We start from the raw sequence: 12,795 nt of genomic DNA on the forward strand, positions 1-12,795 counted from the left end.
CAGGATCTGGCCTTCGGGCTTTATTCGCTCTCTTTCAAAAAGACGTGAACGCCCTCTCTATTTGGTTCCTCTGGCTGCTGCTCGCGAAGCTTATTTTCCCTTTCCTCTTTGATGATGATCATTCTCTGTGGTTCGGACGGTTGAACTGTTCGCGAACTGCGTGACTTGACTCGAACACTCCCGTAGGAGTTTCACATCCGAAAAGAAGACGGTCGTTCTCTGTTGTTTGCAGGACTACTTCTGCTGTTGCAGTTGACTTCATTATCCCTTGCCTTCCGTGAAGGCCTCACATACATCATGGTGCTTCAATTTTCGATATCGCAATGGGCAGCGCTCATCGCACTGCTGTGCGCTGGACTGGCCAACGCCCACACCGTCATCACATACCCAGGCTACAGAGGCAACAACCTCCACACCAACGGCACTGTCGAAGAGTCCAATGGTTTGGGGCAAGCTTACTATAATGGCTCGATGATCTTCCCCTACGGCATGGAGTGGATCTATCCTTGTATGAACTACCTGGCTGGCCTTCGAGTCTGTCCATGAACGTGTGCACAGCTAATGGATAATCGTATCATTTTTGCAGGCGGAGGCATGCCGACAAGCACTAACCGAACGAAATGGCCGGTCAAAGGCGGCGCTGTTGCCATCCAACCTGGCTGGTTCCAGGGTCATCAGACTGCCCTCATCTACATCAACCTGGGCCTTGGCACAATCCCTCCGAACATGAGCCATCCTATGGTCGCTCCATTCCAGATCACAGGTCCGACCAATAACCCTTATCCGGGTACTATCTGTCTGCCACAGGTCCCATTGCCGGCCAACATTAGTGTGAGTCCAGGGGACCACGCCACTATTCAGGTTATCGAGACTGCCAAGCACGGTGCAGCTTTGTATAATGTATGACCCCTGCTCTTCGCCGCGTAACCGAATCTGACCATGATGCAGTGCGTGGACATTGAATTCGCGGAGCCGTCGGAGGTAGAGGAAGTGACGCGTGACAACTGTTTCAACTCGAGCATCATCTCGTTTGGCGAGGTCTTCACGACAACGTCGCTCACATCGGCGGCAGCGCCCAAGCCGTCGCTGATGAGCCTGCTGCCTGTTTACATGGTAGCATTGCTCAGCTGGGCCATGATGTAGATACTAGTTTCGCTTTGGCTGTTGTGGTTTGTCTTTGCATTACATACCCAGTTTGAGTATACCATTTTACGATCTTTGCAAGCTTCCTTGTCACCTCACACTTCCCTTTGAGCCACGCATTCTTATCCTACAGGCGTTATAGGCTACGAACTCCATGACCGGAGCAGATACTTGTTGATCAAAAGTCAAGATATAGCTTCAGATGCTAAATTGACGAACGTTATAATTCATATATCCAAATACGAATCTACAGGTTCAATACGTGTTCATTCGAGACTACGCACCAGGCGCAGAATCGCGTTGGCAACCTCCTCTGGGCTCTCCTGGGGTGCCCAATGCCCAACCCCATCAATCAACCTTAGGAACCTAAAATCGCTACACACCTCCTCTTTCACCATCTTCTCCAACGCCCCCGGTTCCTGGTAAATTCCCCAGTCCATCTTGCCCGACACAAAAGCACAAGGCACCTCGATCTTCTTCCCCGCGAACGTGTCGATATCCCGTGAGAACCGACCATCCGCTGCCGTCCGCACTCGATACCAGTTCAACCCGCCCTGGAACCCCGTCCGCTCATACTCCGCCACATAAACGTCCAGATCAGAATCCGGCAGCCAAGTCTGCGAAAGCTGCTGAGCGTTCTCCGGCTCGTTTTCCATGTCCAACGCGATGGCTTCGGGCATGGTAGTGTCCAGCGGCATGATGTAGTAGAACGGTAGTTGAAGTAGTTCATCCGCTGTCCAGGACTTCAACGGACGCGGGTAGTTGCGCGTGCACGAGCCGCTCTTGAGGTGAAAGTACCCGCGTAGGAACTCGTGGAGTCGGCCCGGGGGGAGGCTCATCTCATTGTCTGCAGAGGCGGTGGAGTAGTACCATTTGTAGTGTTTGCGGTTGCGCTGGGCCAGCTCGGTGTGGATGTTGTTGCTGGCGGCGGATTCCATGCCGCCGCCGCTTCCTGGGGTTCCATGGTCGTGGTCATGGTCGTTGGCGGTGTTGAATGGCAACGATGGCGTGCCGTTGAACGGGTGGCTCAGCAGGAGCACGCTTTCGAAGAAATCCGGCCGGATCAATGCACACGCGGCGGCGGATACGGCGCCACAGTCGTGGCCCACGACGCAGCGCACGGAGCGGTAACCCAGTGCATGGACGAGAATCACCATGTCTCGTGCTAGCGAGGTGAGCGAGAAGGTAGACAGATCTACCTCGTCGTAGCTGCGGGTGTCCCAGCCTGTGGTGCGGCCGAACCCCCGCTGGTCGGGGGCGACGGCATAGTATCCTGCCTCTGCTAGACGGGGAAGGATTTTGCGCCACGAGAAGGCCAGTTCGGGGAAGCCATGGAGAAGCAGGATCAGAGGACGGTTGCGGTCGGGAGAGTAGCCAGCCTCGAGGATGTGGAAGTTGAGGGCGGAGGTGGAGACGGATCGACTGGAGACATGAGGGGGAAGGGGGAGGGATGCCATATTGTTATTTAGATATCACTTTGCTTTCGATGTTGATGGTGAGATGTATCTACTATGCAATAGTTGGCACGAGCTTTGTGCATTCGTACCGTATCGATCTATAGATGTCTTGTTTGTCTTGTTTCCTGGCTCCTGTAGATATAGAGAGGTACATTTCTCCACATTAAGGCCGAGTATATATGTTGGAGACTCCATAATGATCAGCCATATTGATTACCCGAAAATCAAGGCATAAAATCAATAAGGCAGACACAATTCAGTTTGTTCATTGGTAGCCTTATTTTCAAGGTACCAACTAGCTGGAGATGACAGCTGCAACCTCAGGCACCAACACACCCACACCGGGCTACATCATCGATGCCTTACAGAAGACATCAATCCTGCAGCAGCTCTGCAGTACGTAAGAAGACCCTAATCTATCGATCTTGGAGAAACTTTAGATCCGCATCAAGACAAGGAAAAAAGCTAAAAGAGAGCCGATCCACCAGAGCGACCCAAGAGAAAAAGGAAAAAGTCGGCAATGCTCAATCGCTCATTGATCTGACTTGGCTCGGCCTCCAGTCCATGACGCAAAGTGTGCCCCTTCGATCCGCTCACACTCACATTTTGCTCTCGATCGGCATTATCCCCATTCTTGGGAGTTGGGACTGGCAACTCCCCTCTGTCCATCGTCATTCGGAACTGACTTCTTGATTTCTTCATTCGAGTTTCGCATCATTCGTCCATCCCTTCTTTCACCCTGTTCCTCTAATTCGTCTCCCTTTAATACATTCTTTGAGGGGATCTTCCGGCCCTTTTTTTCCGCATCCCCCCTCTCGTTGACGTTTAACGCAGCACATATTGCCAGGTAGTTCGAGGACTTTTCGAACGTGACGGGGTTTACGGCTAGAAGAGCTACCAATAACTATCCGTCGCCTGCTCTGCGTGATCTGTATTAAGATACAGTGATAGAAGAGGAACCCGTGTCAGTCGACGTCAGCTTCCATGTCCGCCGTTTGAGGGCAGACGCGACGATATCGAGTTTCTTTCGCTGGAGGGCCCAACATGTTCCGCAGAAAGAGAAGCACATCTCGCCATCAGGTGAGCATTGCAATTTAGGCGTATTTCGCAAATTAAAATTGGCTGAAGCTGATTCTCGTTGCTATCCCCTAGCCTCTCTCCACGGTAAACTCACAGTCCGCCCAGTCGGCTGCCACCCATGCCTTCCTTAAATCCCAGCCCTCCTCAAGCAGCCTGTCTTCTGCTGCGGCGGCGGCGGCTCTTCGAAGCCTCACACCTACTCCGACGCCCGTGGAAAATGTCCAGACAAAGAGAATGCTTCAAAGACGGGCCTCCGTCACTTCGCAGACCAGCATGACAGGTAGCCTCCGTCCAGCCAGCAGAACAGCCCTTCGTCGCAGCAATAGCTCGAGCTCCATGAGCAACAGAACATTCCGAGAACAATCCCCGCGTCGACCTGCTACCAGTAATGGCCAAGTGGATGTCGTTCCACCCCTGCCGTCCATGCCTCCAGGATTTGCGGGCCGGGCAAATCCTGTTCGACGCTCGGTCAGCCTGGAGCCAAGCGTGCGTTTCAATTCCTCACCCCCACATAAGACGCTGGGTCGCGGTATGAGTGTCGACAGATCGCTGCGATCGCCGTCCAGCCAGTCGCCCATCCAATCCCAACCGTTGTCTACCGTTCCCGAGCTCGAGCGAACAAGCAGTCGGAACTCAGTCAATTTCTCATATCCGATGACTGGTCGACCAATTTCTCCAACTGTCTCACGTCCATCTCCCACACAACGTGAGGCCTTGACCAGCGTGCCGGTCAATCATGAGTTGTCACCCACCGGGTCTCCGAATGCTCGGATAGCGAAAAATCAGGAAGTGAAGAAGGCAGCTGGGCTCGTTCCTGGAAGCCCCGGGAGAACCGCCCCTTCCGTTACTACCGCTGTCGCAGCTGCACAGGCTGCTGTAGTACCCAAATTCGATGGAACAGGTCACTCACCTGTGGCCAATCGTTTTGTCAATCATCGAGAAGCGGCCACTAATGTTCATGCGCAGAGCCAGACCTCGCGACAAGCATCCTCTCATGCGGCGGGGCCAAAGCGGACGCCTACTGTACCTGACGAAGACTTTCAGGGCGAAGAACGCGCGGGACCAGATGGAATCGGGAGCCGCGTCAATCCTCCGCGCGCCGGGAGTGTTTCGCCTATCGACGACTTGGTGCCCAAGTCTTCGGAGCATTTGTATGCAGCGGAACCTTCAATCATCAGAACGCCAGCGACGCCAGACGAAAAGGATGCACGCCCTACTTACCCTGTCCATTCCACGGAGGTGAATGAACCGGCAAGGCTAGAGAATGGGCTACATCAATCCCCCATCCGTTATTCCAGCAGCAGCCCGGGTAGATCTGCACGATTTTCATCTCAACTCGCAGTGACTGGGATTGCTGAGCATCGACCTCCTCCGAGATCCGTTTCACCAGTCAAATCCGCGCTGAAAAATGCGCGAAAAAGCTCATTGTCTCCTGATGGGAGAAACGGAGGTGTTCTCCGTCCAGGTCCATCAATTAGTGAGCTATCCGACGCCACTTCTGTGGCTTCGGATGATGGCTCTAGACTGGGCTACCGTAGGAAGCCTGTCAAAGTAAGCTTTGACGATGATACTGAAATTGTTGGAGTTGCAGCGAGTCCGCCAACCTCCCCGGAGGAACTAACCCCCGAGCCCCCTGAGAAATTCAGGGCCAGAACTGGATGGTTCGGGGTTGGTAAGCGGAAGGCTTCTCAGGGGGTTACCGTGCATCCTGATGAGTTTGATGAGGTCTTGAAGCCCCGACGTGCTCTTCCTTCTTTTGGCAGTATAAGAGGACGCCGAGAGGACGAACCTGAGCCCGCCCAGCCGGACTTCAGTGACAATGAGTCTACTGCCTCGTCTGAGTTCAATGCAGTGGTCTCCGGCTGGTCTGTCTCAAATGACCATCCCGTTCAAGGCATCATGTCCAACCCTTCCGTAACAAATCATCAATCTGGCACAGAAGTCGATCGCATCGCCGTCGCTGAGTCCTCCGAAGGTCCTAGCGACCAACCGAATAATGCACTTGCACATGATGGTGACTTAGTTCATGAGCCGGTGTCTCAAGCTTCTCAGGCTCTGAAACCGTCAGTAGCGGATGCACACTTAATGCGAGAGCAGGAATCATTAATAACTCCCGACGTGGAGTTAGCGCTACAGGGCATGCCGGCCCAAATAACCTCAACTGCTCCCGAAAAAGGGCGTTCAAGTCTTGAGATATACAGAGTCCCCGGTGGTTTCCCGCGAACCTCGTTAGAACTTGACCCCAAAGCTGCTAGTAAAAGGACAGGCAAGAGGAGATCACGTGGCAAGTCTATCGATGGACATATGCCAACTGGCAAGGAGACCGATGACGAGTCAGGGGAAAGTGTTTACAGCGACGCCGAGGAGGGAGTCGATGGTGATGGCTTTGGCTCAATCAATGCTATCGTGGATGCGCGGATAGCGCAAGGCAAAGACGGCCGGCCTGTTGATTCTCTCCTCAACAACACACTCTCCAAAGACGAAAGGCGCGGGTTCGGAGCTAAGTCCACCATTGGAACGGCGAACAGGCTCGAAGGGTCAAGCCAGGCCGATCGCGCAGCAACTCCCGCGCAAGCGCAACCTGCCGACTCTCCCACCTCCCAACAAGCATTTCCTACACGATCTACAGTTCAGACGCAGACGACCGCCAATGACATACATTCGTCCGCACGCGCGAGTCAAGCGCAGCGGCCTATGTCAACCATAATATACAGTGCTTCAGGGCTCCGTGACGATGTTGCAAAGGATGGCTCATTACGGGACCTATCGGGCAACGGCACCTCTGTTTTACGTCGAGCCGATACTGAGCGGGTCAAAAAGAGGCCTGTGTCATTCGGCCCGGTCATCCAAAAGGAAATCGATCCAGCGCCTTCTAACGAGAGATTTATCAACGGCAGAACACCCTACATGCCTCAAAGAAGAATGTCCACTGGAAGCGACTCATCCAGCAGTTTCAAAAGGTCCACGCGCCGTGCCAGAAAGGGTGGACAACATACCATGCGGCTCACCATGCGGGGAGGTCCTCCGATCCGCGCCATGCCACCGTCTCCCGGCCGGGCATCATCACCTTCCATAGAAAGTCGGCCTCTTTCTTCGGGGTCCGTCACAGGTACCATGCGCACTACATTGCGGAGCAGTGGACCCAAGAACGACAAGACTTCGAGCTTCTTCTCCAGCAGGTCTCCGAAACCGAAGGCTACCAAGACAGCCACGCCTCGTTTCGTATCACGGTTCCCGGATTCCGATGACGAAGATGCTGAGTTCCGGCAGCGGAAACTTCAACGGCGATATGATGATTCCAGTGACGATGAGCAAGGCCGTGCGATGCACACCCTTCGCCCGGTTCGCGGCATTCCTCGACGGCAGGGCACAAACGACGGCGATTCCACGGAACTGGAAGATAGCTCTGAGAACGAGAGGCCAGCAACCCCTGTACCAGCAGCTGTCTCCAAGAAATCTAATCTTCCTTCGCACGACCCAGGACTTGCTGCAGTGGCCAGGTCGCGTGGAATGACAGAGGAGGAGCTGGATGAGTTCCTCCACCGGCCGGCAAAGGGGCGAGTTTCTGGAATTCTGGGTCGGTTCACATTGAAGAAATCCAGGCCACCCGTGGAACACAAAGCCTCCAAGTCCAACCCTGAGGACCTTGTTCACATGCGGGAGGAGAATTTGCTGAACCCCGGTCGGGGAACAACGGTCACAACTGTTACTGCCAATCACTCTGGCGCTTCCCCTGCGAAGCTCACCAAGGGAGGCTTGAAGAAAACGAACGGGAACAGCTGGCCAATGGACTCCGGGCACCTAGGGTCAGAAGCCACAGCGGATGCTGGATCTGTGGCGGAACAGCACCAAGTAGCGGTGGATGCATCTGGAGACGGAAGTGCATCCATTGCCCACCATAGTGAGCCCACCGCAAGGGACAGCGCAATTAATATGCAGAGCTCGGAACCCGCACCTCCGCACGAGGAGCCACAGCTGGCTGACAGCAATGGCAGCAATAACATCAGCGCGAAGGATATCGTCTTCCCACAGGGAGGCCGGAAGAAACGATTTCCTCGTCTTCGAAAGGCATTGGGCATGCGCAGCTAGCCGAATGATATCCATTCGCTTCTTCCACTGCATATATTAAAGCATATTTGCTTGTAATCTATACTGAATTTGGCAGGTTTTCTCAGTCTGAGAAGGCTTCTCTGATAGCTGCCTGTGCTATGGATTGGTCGACGTCCCGACCTTTCTCACGTTTTTACGATACTATGAATTACTACGCCTATACAGGAGGGAGCTAGTGCTTCTCTATTTGCCGTGATTTCAATACTTTGCTCCCATCCGGCAATCAGTTTAATCTGCTGTGATACCTTCACTTCTCTCTCACCGGCCACCGAACGTGTGGACGAATTGCTATTATTATAACTCCTACATAGGAGCAGGCTTGATTTATTTTCTTTTTCTTTCTCTTTTTCTTCCATGTCGTTTTCTACAATTTCTGAGCTACATAATAATAATTTTTGGCGGGACATGGGTTTAGGAATATGGATAATATGGGCAATGGGCAAAGGGTTAAGGGTCTTAATACACCATACTAGCTAGGTTCGAGGAGTTTTGGCGAAAAGATTAGTTGGATAGAAGGAGGACCAAGGACATCTGTAACATTTATGAATTATGTACGGGGATATAGTGCCAATTTTGAATCGCTTCCTGATGAATAAAACATCACTCTTTCTGATGGTTCGTTGATTACTCCAGGCTTTCATTATGGAGTACTATCTAATAGCACCTAACAGCACATCAACTGAAGCCTGAGGGTCCAAGTACGGAGTACACAGTTTGTGCCTTGATTACTGTTGAGCTTCTGAATGCATGCAAAAGTACCCGATGATCGGCTGTGTTGACCCGTGCAACAACCTCGGGATGGGAAGCTAGGAGACATGGAAACGAGCTCTTCGCTCTCCACCCACGAGTCCACTTCCCAGTGATTCCGATCTCGTGCAAGGGCCCACACGGCAACCCAGAAGGCCAGAAGACAGGCACGACAGCCACTTGCACCAACCTCTTGCTTTTCTTCGGTCGGGTATCTATCGATAGACATGGGAATGCGTCTACAATTGGACAGCCGACGCCGGAGATTGGGTTGAAGCTGTGGCGAACGACTGTCCGTTATTATTATTATTGTTACCTTGCTGTCCAACGGCAAGCTAACGAAAAGGGATAGAGCTCAAGAAATTCGATGGCTGGCGGGCGCGTAGTCGAGCACCCGTGAAACCAGAGCAATCATGATAGAGATCAGAAGCACTGGGGTGGAGCGCTTTAGATCAGGGCTGTCAGCCCGTAAGCTGCTGGTGGTCTTGAGAGGGGGAAGGCCACAGCTTCTCTGTGCAATGAACGGCGGGAGGTGAGATGGGGACCGCCGATGAAACCCCAACTCCAATGACGGAGCTCCACGAATATTGTCTGGATCAATTGCAGATGGGCCAGAGCGACGGAAACTGCCAGAATACTGTAGCTAGAATTAGGAGCAGTATCTCCTCCCTATTCTCTGTCGATTCTCTCCATCACGCAGGAAGAGACAGCTCAATGCTGCTCAATAATTGCTTAGTTGAGTTGGTGAGGAGAAGAACTGCGCAAAAGCCACCATCACGGTCGATCGTCCCAGCCCCGTAGCGCCAAGGGATCCAGATTTCCGATTCGACCCGGGGAGAAGTCGACGTTGCCATGGAGATTGGTGTCTTTTTTGAGTTTCAGCTCTGTGCAAGTGCCATGCTGGCCAGCCTCCAGACTTTATCACCGACTGCATTATCATTATTATTGGGTGTACGGAGTACGAAGAGGAGAGGAACTCATCCCACGGGCTAGAACATATCGTTCTCATGCATGTGACGGTTCATGGAACAATAATGTTTTAATAAACCACTTGATTGTGATTTGTATTACTTCAAAACATTGTTTGGCCGAAATGTTGATGGGGCCGTTCGTATGCAGCAGGATGTACGGAGTAGGCCGATGGAGTCAATCAGAAGTAGCTATATATCTAGCATCAATGACATTTGCAGTTAGCACATGCTTTTCCTTGAGCATAAATTGATCCTCATGAGACAAGAGTCGGCGAGAATAATTGTGATTTTCTTTCATACCGTTTGGAGAAAGTGACAATTACCCGCAACCTCGGAATGATGAAACCCCAAAGGGCGTTCCTGAGCGGGAGGCTGGAAAAGACCCAAACGGGCAAAGCGCAGTAAACAAACGCGTGGAAACAAGAAGCAGCAGCATTGGATGGAAGAATTGATGTGATGATTGACGGATTGATGATTGACTGAATGTTACGATTCTGTTGCTGTATGGGGGAGGTTTCCTGGGTGTACTCCGTAGAAAGTAAGGTGTTTGTTATGATTAGATACAGTTGCAGTAGTGAACGACTACCTCTCCCTTCCTATTTCAAGCCCCTCATCCTCTTCTTCTTCTTCCTTTCTCTTCTCTTCTCTTTTCCATTCCTTCTTCCTCTTCCTCCCCAGCATTCTTGAGTTTATCTCACATTCCCCCCTTCCTGTCAACAACAGATTAGATTAGATCTATCTAATCTTCTATCTAATTCTCACTCCCCGCGAGAAAGACTTCTCTTCCCAGTAAAGAGTCTTTTCTTGTCTCGCCTTTCGAGTTGTTTCGCAACAGTTCGAAAGGGATTCGAGAAGAGACGCCCAAAGGACAGCCAATCTGGACTTTGACGCCCGCGTCCCCATCCCCTTCAGTGTCTTCCCGTCGTCGTACCGGAGTGACGCTGTTCCTGAGACTACTCTGACTAGAGTAGAGGGAGAAGTCAATCTCGATCGTACTTCGCACGTCGAACGGGAAGATACTCGAACCTCTGCTCCTCTTCCCGGCCCTCGTGTCTACGGAAGAGAAGAAGTCGATATCCATATCACCAAGGACCGTCTCCCCGCATCTTCTCGCAAGGGTGACGATTTCCAGGTCATCTACGAAGACCGTGCCCACCAGGATTCTCGTGTTCCTGAGGTAGAACTTTCGCGTCAACGGTAAGCATTTGTTTCTTTTCACTGATTTCTTTCTTTTTATTACTTTTTCTACGGCTCGTGGAGATTCCTTGGTTTTTCCATTTGTTACTTTCCCTTTCCTGCTCAGGACTGTCATCTTTTCTTGGGGTGTGGTGATTTGTTTTCCGTTGATTTGCCCTGAAACGCCTCGTGCTTCTGCATCAATCTACAATTCCAGTTGGAAAAGTGGAGAGAGTGAGAGAAACAAGGCAATAGGGGAAAAGCAGCGAAAACAAAGCAAAACAAAACAAAACAAAACCAAACCAATACAAGCACCAAAAGGAGCGGTGACGCCGCCAAGGCTGCATCAGCCGAGAAAGTGGCACCACAAGCCTAGTCTAGAGTGGATGAGAAATTGCGAGCTATCAATTTACGCCATAAGCCTGGTGCTTTTGCTCGGCCGGGCCTAAATTGATTAGCCGCTCCATCCAATCTATTTACGTGGCACAAAAAGACCAAAACAAATGCAGCCAAATCAAAACAAATGCCCCCCAGAAAAAGAAATTGACATCCAATAAGCGGTGTCCGCCTGTTCCCTTATTCTATTCCCCCCTCTCGTGTCCCCAATCCATGGTTGTCTTGTCTTCCTATTTCTTGTTTATCATTCTCTCTCGGATAGGATCTAACATTCTCCCCCGTTCCCACCCCCAGATACCGTGAACCCACTTCTCGCTACGAACCTTTACCTCCCAAGTCCGTCTACGACCAGGCCCTTGAGTCCCAGCTTGACATCACTGAGCGAGAGTATCGTCGTCGTACCGACCCTACTTACGACGTCAACGTTTCGTACGGTCGTCACCAAGCTCCCGTAGACTCTTATCAAGCCTACCAGCCCCAACAGACTTCCGACGTCTCTGCCCAACGGTCTAAGACCGAGATCGACGTCTCCTACGACAAGGCCTTTGCTCCTAAGCCTCTCGAATCTCGCAAGGGAGACTCCTTCAGCCGCCGCGAGCTTACTGTAGAGTCTGTTCCTTCTCGTCCTTCCTCCGTCGCTTCGATCTCTCAAGTCAAGGTCCTCAAGCCTTACACTGCTATTGACCAACCCCCTGCTCGCAAGATGGGTTACTACGACGACGACGGTAACTACCACTCCTTCCGCCGTGGTGTGGAGCGTGCTGTCGACCGCATCACGCATCCATTCCACCACCACCATCATCATCACCACGATCGTGAGGAAGTAGTCATCGCTGACGAACGTGGCCCAGTTCGTTACCGTGATGGCGTCCGTGAGGATGTCCGTATCGTCGAGCCTCGCGCCAGCAGTACCACTGCGGAATCCGTCCCCATCCCCTGCCACTTCATCCGCATCGGCGACATCCTGATTCTCCAGGGTCGTCCCTGCCAGGTGATCCGGATCTCCGTCTCTCCCCAGACCGGCCAACACCGCTACCTGGGTGTCGACCTTTTCACCCGTCAGTTGCAGGAGGAGTCCAGCTTCGTCTCCAACCCCTCCCCCTCGGTTGTCGTTCAGACCATGCTCGGTCCCGTCTACAAGACCTACCGCATTCTGGACCTCCACGAGGATGGCACCCTCACCGCCATGACCGAGACTGGTGATGTCAAGCAGGCCCTGCCCGTCGTCACCCAGGGTCAGCTTTTCCGCAAGATCCGCGAGGCTTTCTCTGAGGGCCGCGGTAGCGTCCGTGCTCTTGTCATCAACGACGGTGGTCGTGAGCTCGTCGTTGACTACAAGGTCATCCACGGTTCCCGTCTGTAAGCGTCTAAGCCTCTTCGGGCTTAGTAAGCTTGGAAATCGGAACAGGTTAGTTTATCCGCCTTTTACCCATGTCCTATGGTCCTATGAACCATGGTTGTTGCTTTGACCCAGGGGAAATTCCATCACATGATGCTGACGTCATTCTTGTAGTTACGAATCTTCTATCTGCTGAGCGAAAACGATAATTTATATGGTATGGCAATTGCTTGTATCTGACATGATGGACTACACGATTGGAATGGCCTCTTGATGAAAAATGAAAAAGAAAGATGACAAGAACGACCTCTTTGGTTCATCCCAGATTTTCCTGTATCAGTCATGGCCACCTTGTAACTACAGCTAGATCATAATG

At 52.2% G+C, this 12,795-nt stretch overlaps 4 protein-coding genes across 4 annotated transcripts; 3 read left to right on the forward strand and 1 right to left on the reverse strand.

Moving 5' to 3' along the window:
• Positions 1 to 297: 297 nt before the first annotated feature.
• Positions 298 to 1,143, forward strand: Asppvi_004666 (copper acquisition factor BIM1-like domain-containing protein; the record flags this gene model as incomplete). Its single annotated transcript, XM_043300614.1, has 3 exons — positions 298 to 508; positions 587 to 900; positions 949 to 1,143. The coding sequence occupies 3 exons, from the start codon at positions 298 to 300 to the stop codon at positions 1,141 to 1,143; spliced, it is 720 nt and encodes a 239-aa protein (XP_043156549.1).
• A 266-nt stretch (positions 1,144 to 1,409) lies between these two features.
• Asppvi_004667 (alpha/beta fold hydrolase) lies at positions 1,410 to 2,600 on the reverse strand (the record flags this gene model as incomplete). Its single annotated transcript, XM_043300615.1, has 1 exon — positions 1,410 to 2,600. One exon carries the CDS (start codon positions 2,598 to 2,600, stop codon positions 1,410 to 1,412), a length of 1,191 nt encoding a protein of 396 aa, XP_043156550.1.
• A 1,044-nt stretch (positions 2,601 to 3,644) lies between these two features.
• Asppvi_004668 (uncharacterized protein) lies at positions 3,645 to 7,769 on the forward strand (the record flags this gene model as incomplete). The annotated part of the gene is made up of 2 exons (XM_043300616.1): positions 3,645 to 3,680; positions 3,753 to 7,769. The coding sequence occupies 2 exons, from the start codon at positions 3,645 to 3,647 to the stop codon at positions 7,767 to 7,769; spliced, it is 4,053 nt and encodes a 1,350-aa protein (XP_043156551.1).
• A 2,243-nt stretch (positions 7,770 to 10,012) lies between these two features.
• On the forward strand, positions 10,013 to 12,443 carry hexA (putative Woronin body protein HexA; the record flags this gene model as incomplete). Its single annotated transcript, XM_043300617.1, has 3 exons — positions 10,013 to 10,051; positions 10,344 to 10,705; positions 11,375 to 12,443. The coding sequence occupies 3 exons, from the start codon at positions 10,013 to 10,015 to the stop codon at positions 12,441 to 12,443; spliced, it is 1,470 nt and encodes a 489-aa protein (XP_043156552.1).
• Positions 12,444 to 12,795: the final 352 nt, after the last annotated feature.

This window comes from Aspergillus pseudoviridinutans, assembly GCF_018340605.1.
Source record: "Aspergillus pseudoviridinutans IFM 55266 DNA, scaffold_3, whole genome shotgun sequence".
NCBI lineage: Eukaryota > Fungi > Ascomycota > Eurotiomycetes > Eurotiales > Aspergillaceae > Aspergillus > Aspergillus pseudoviridinutans.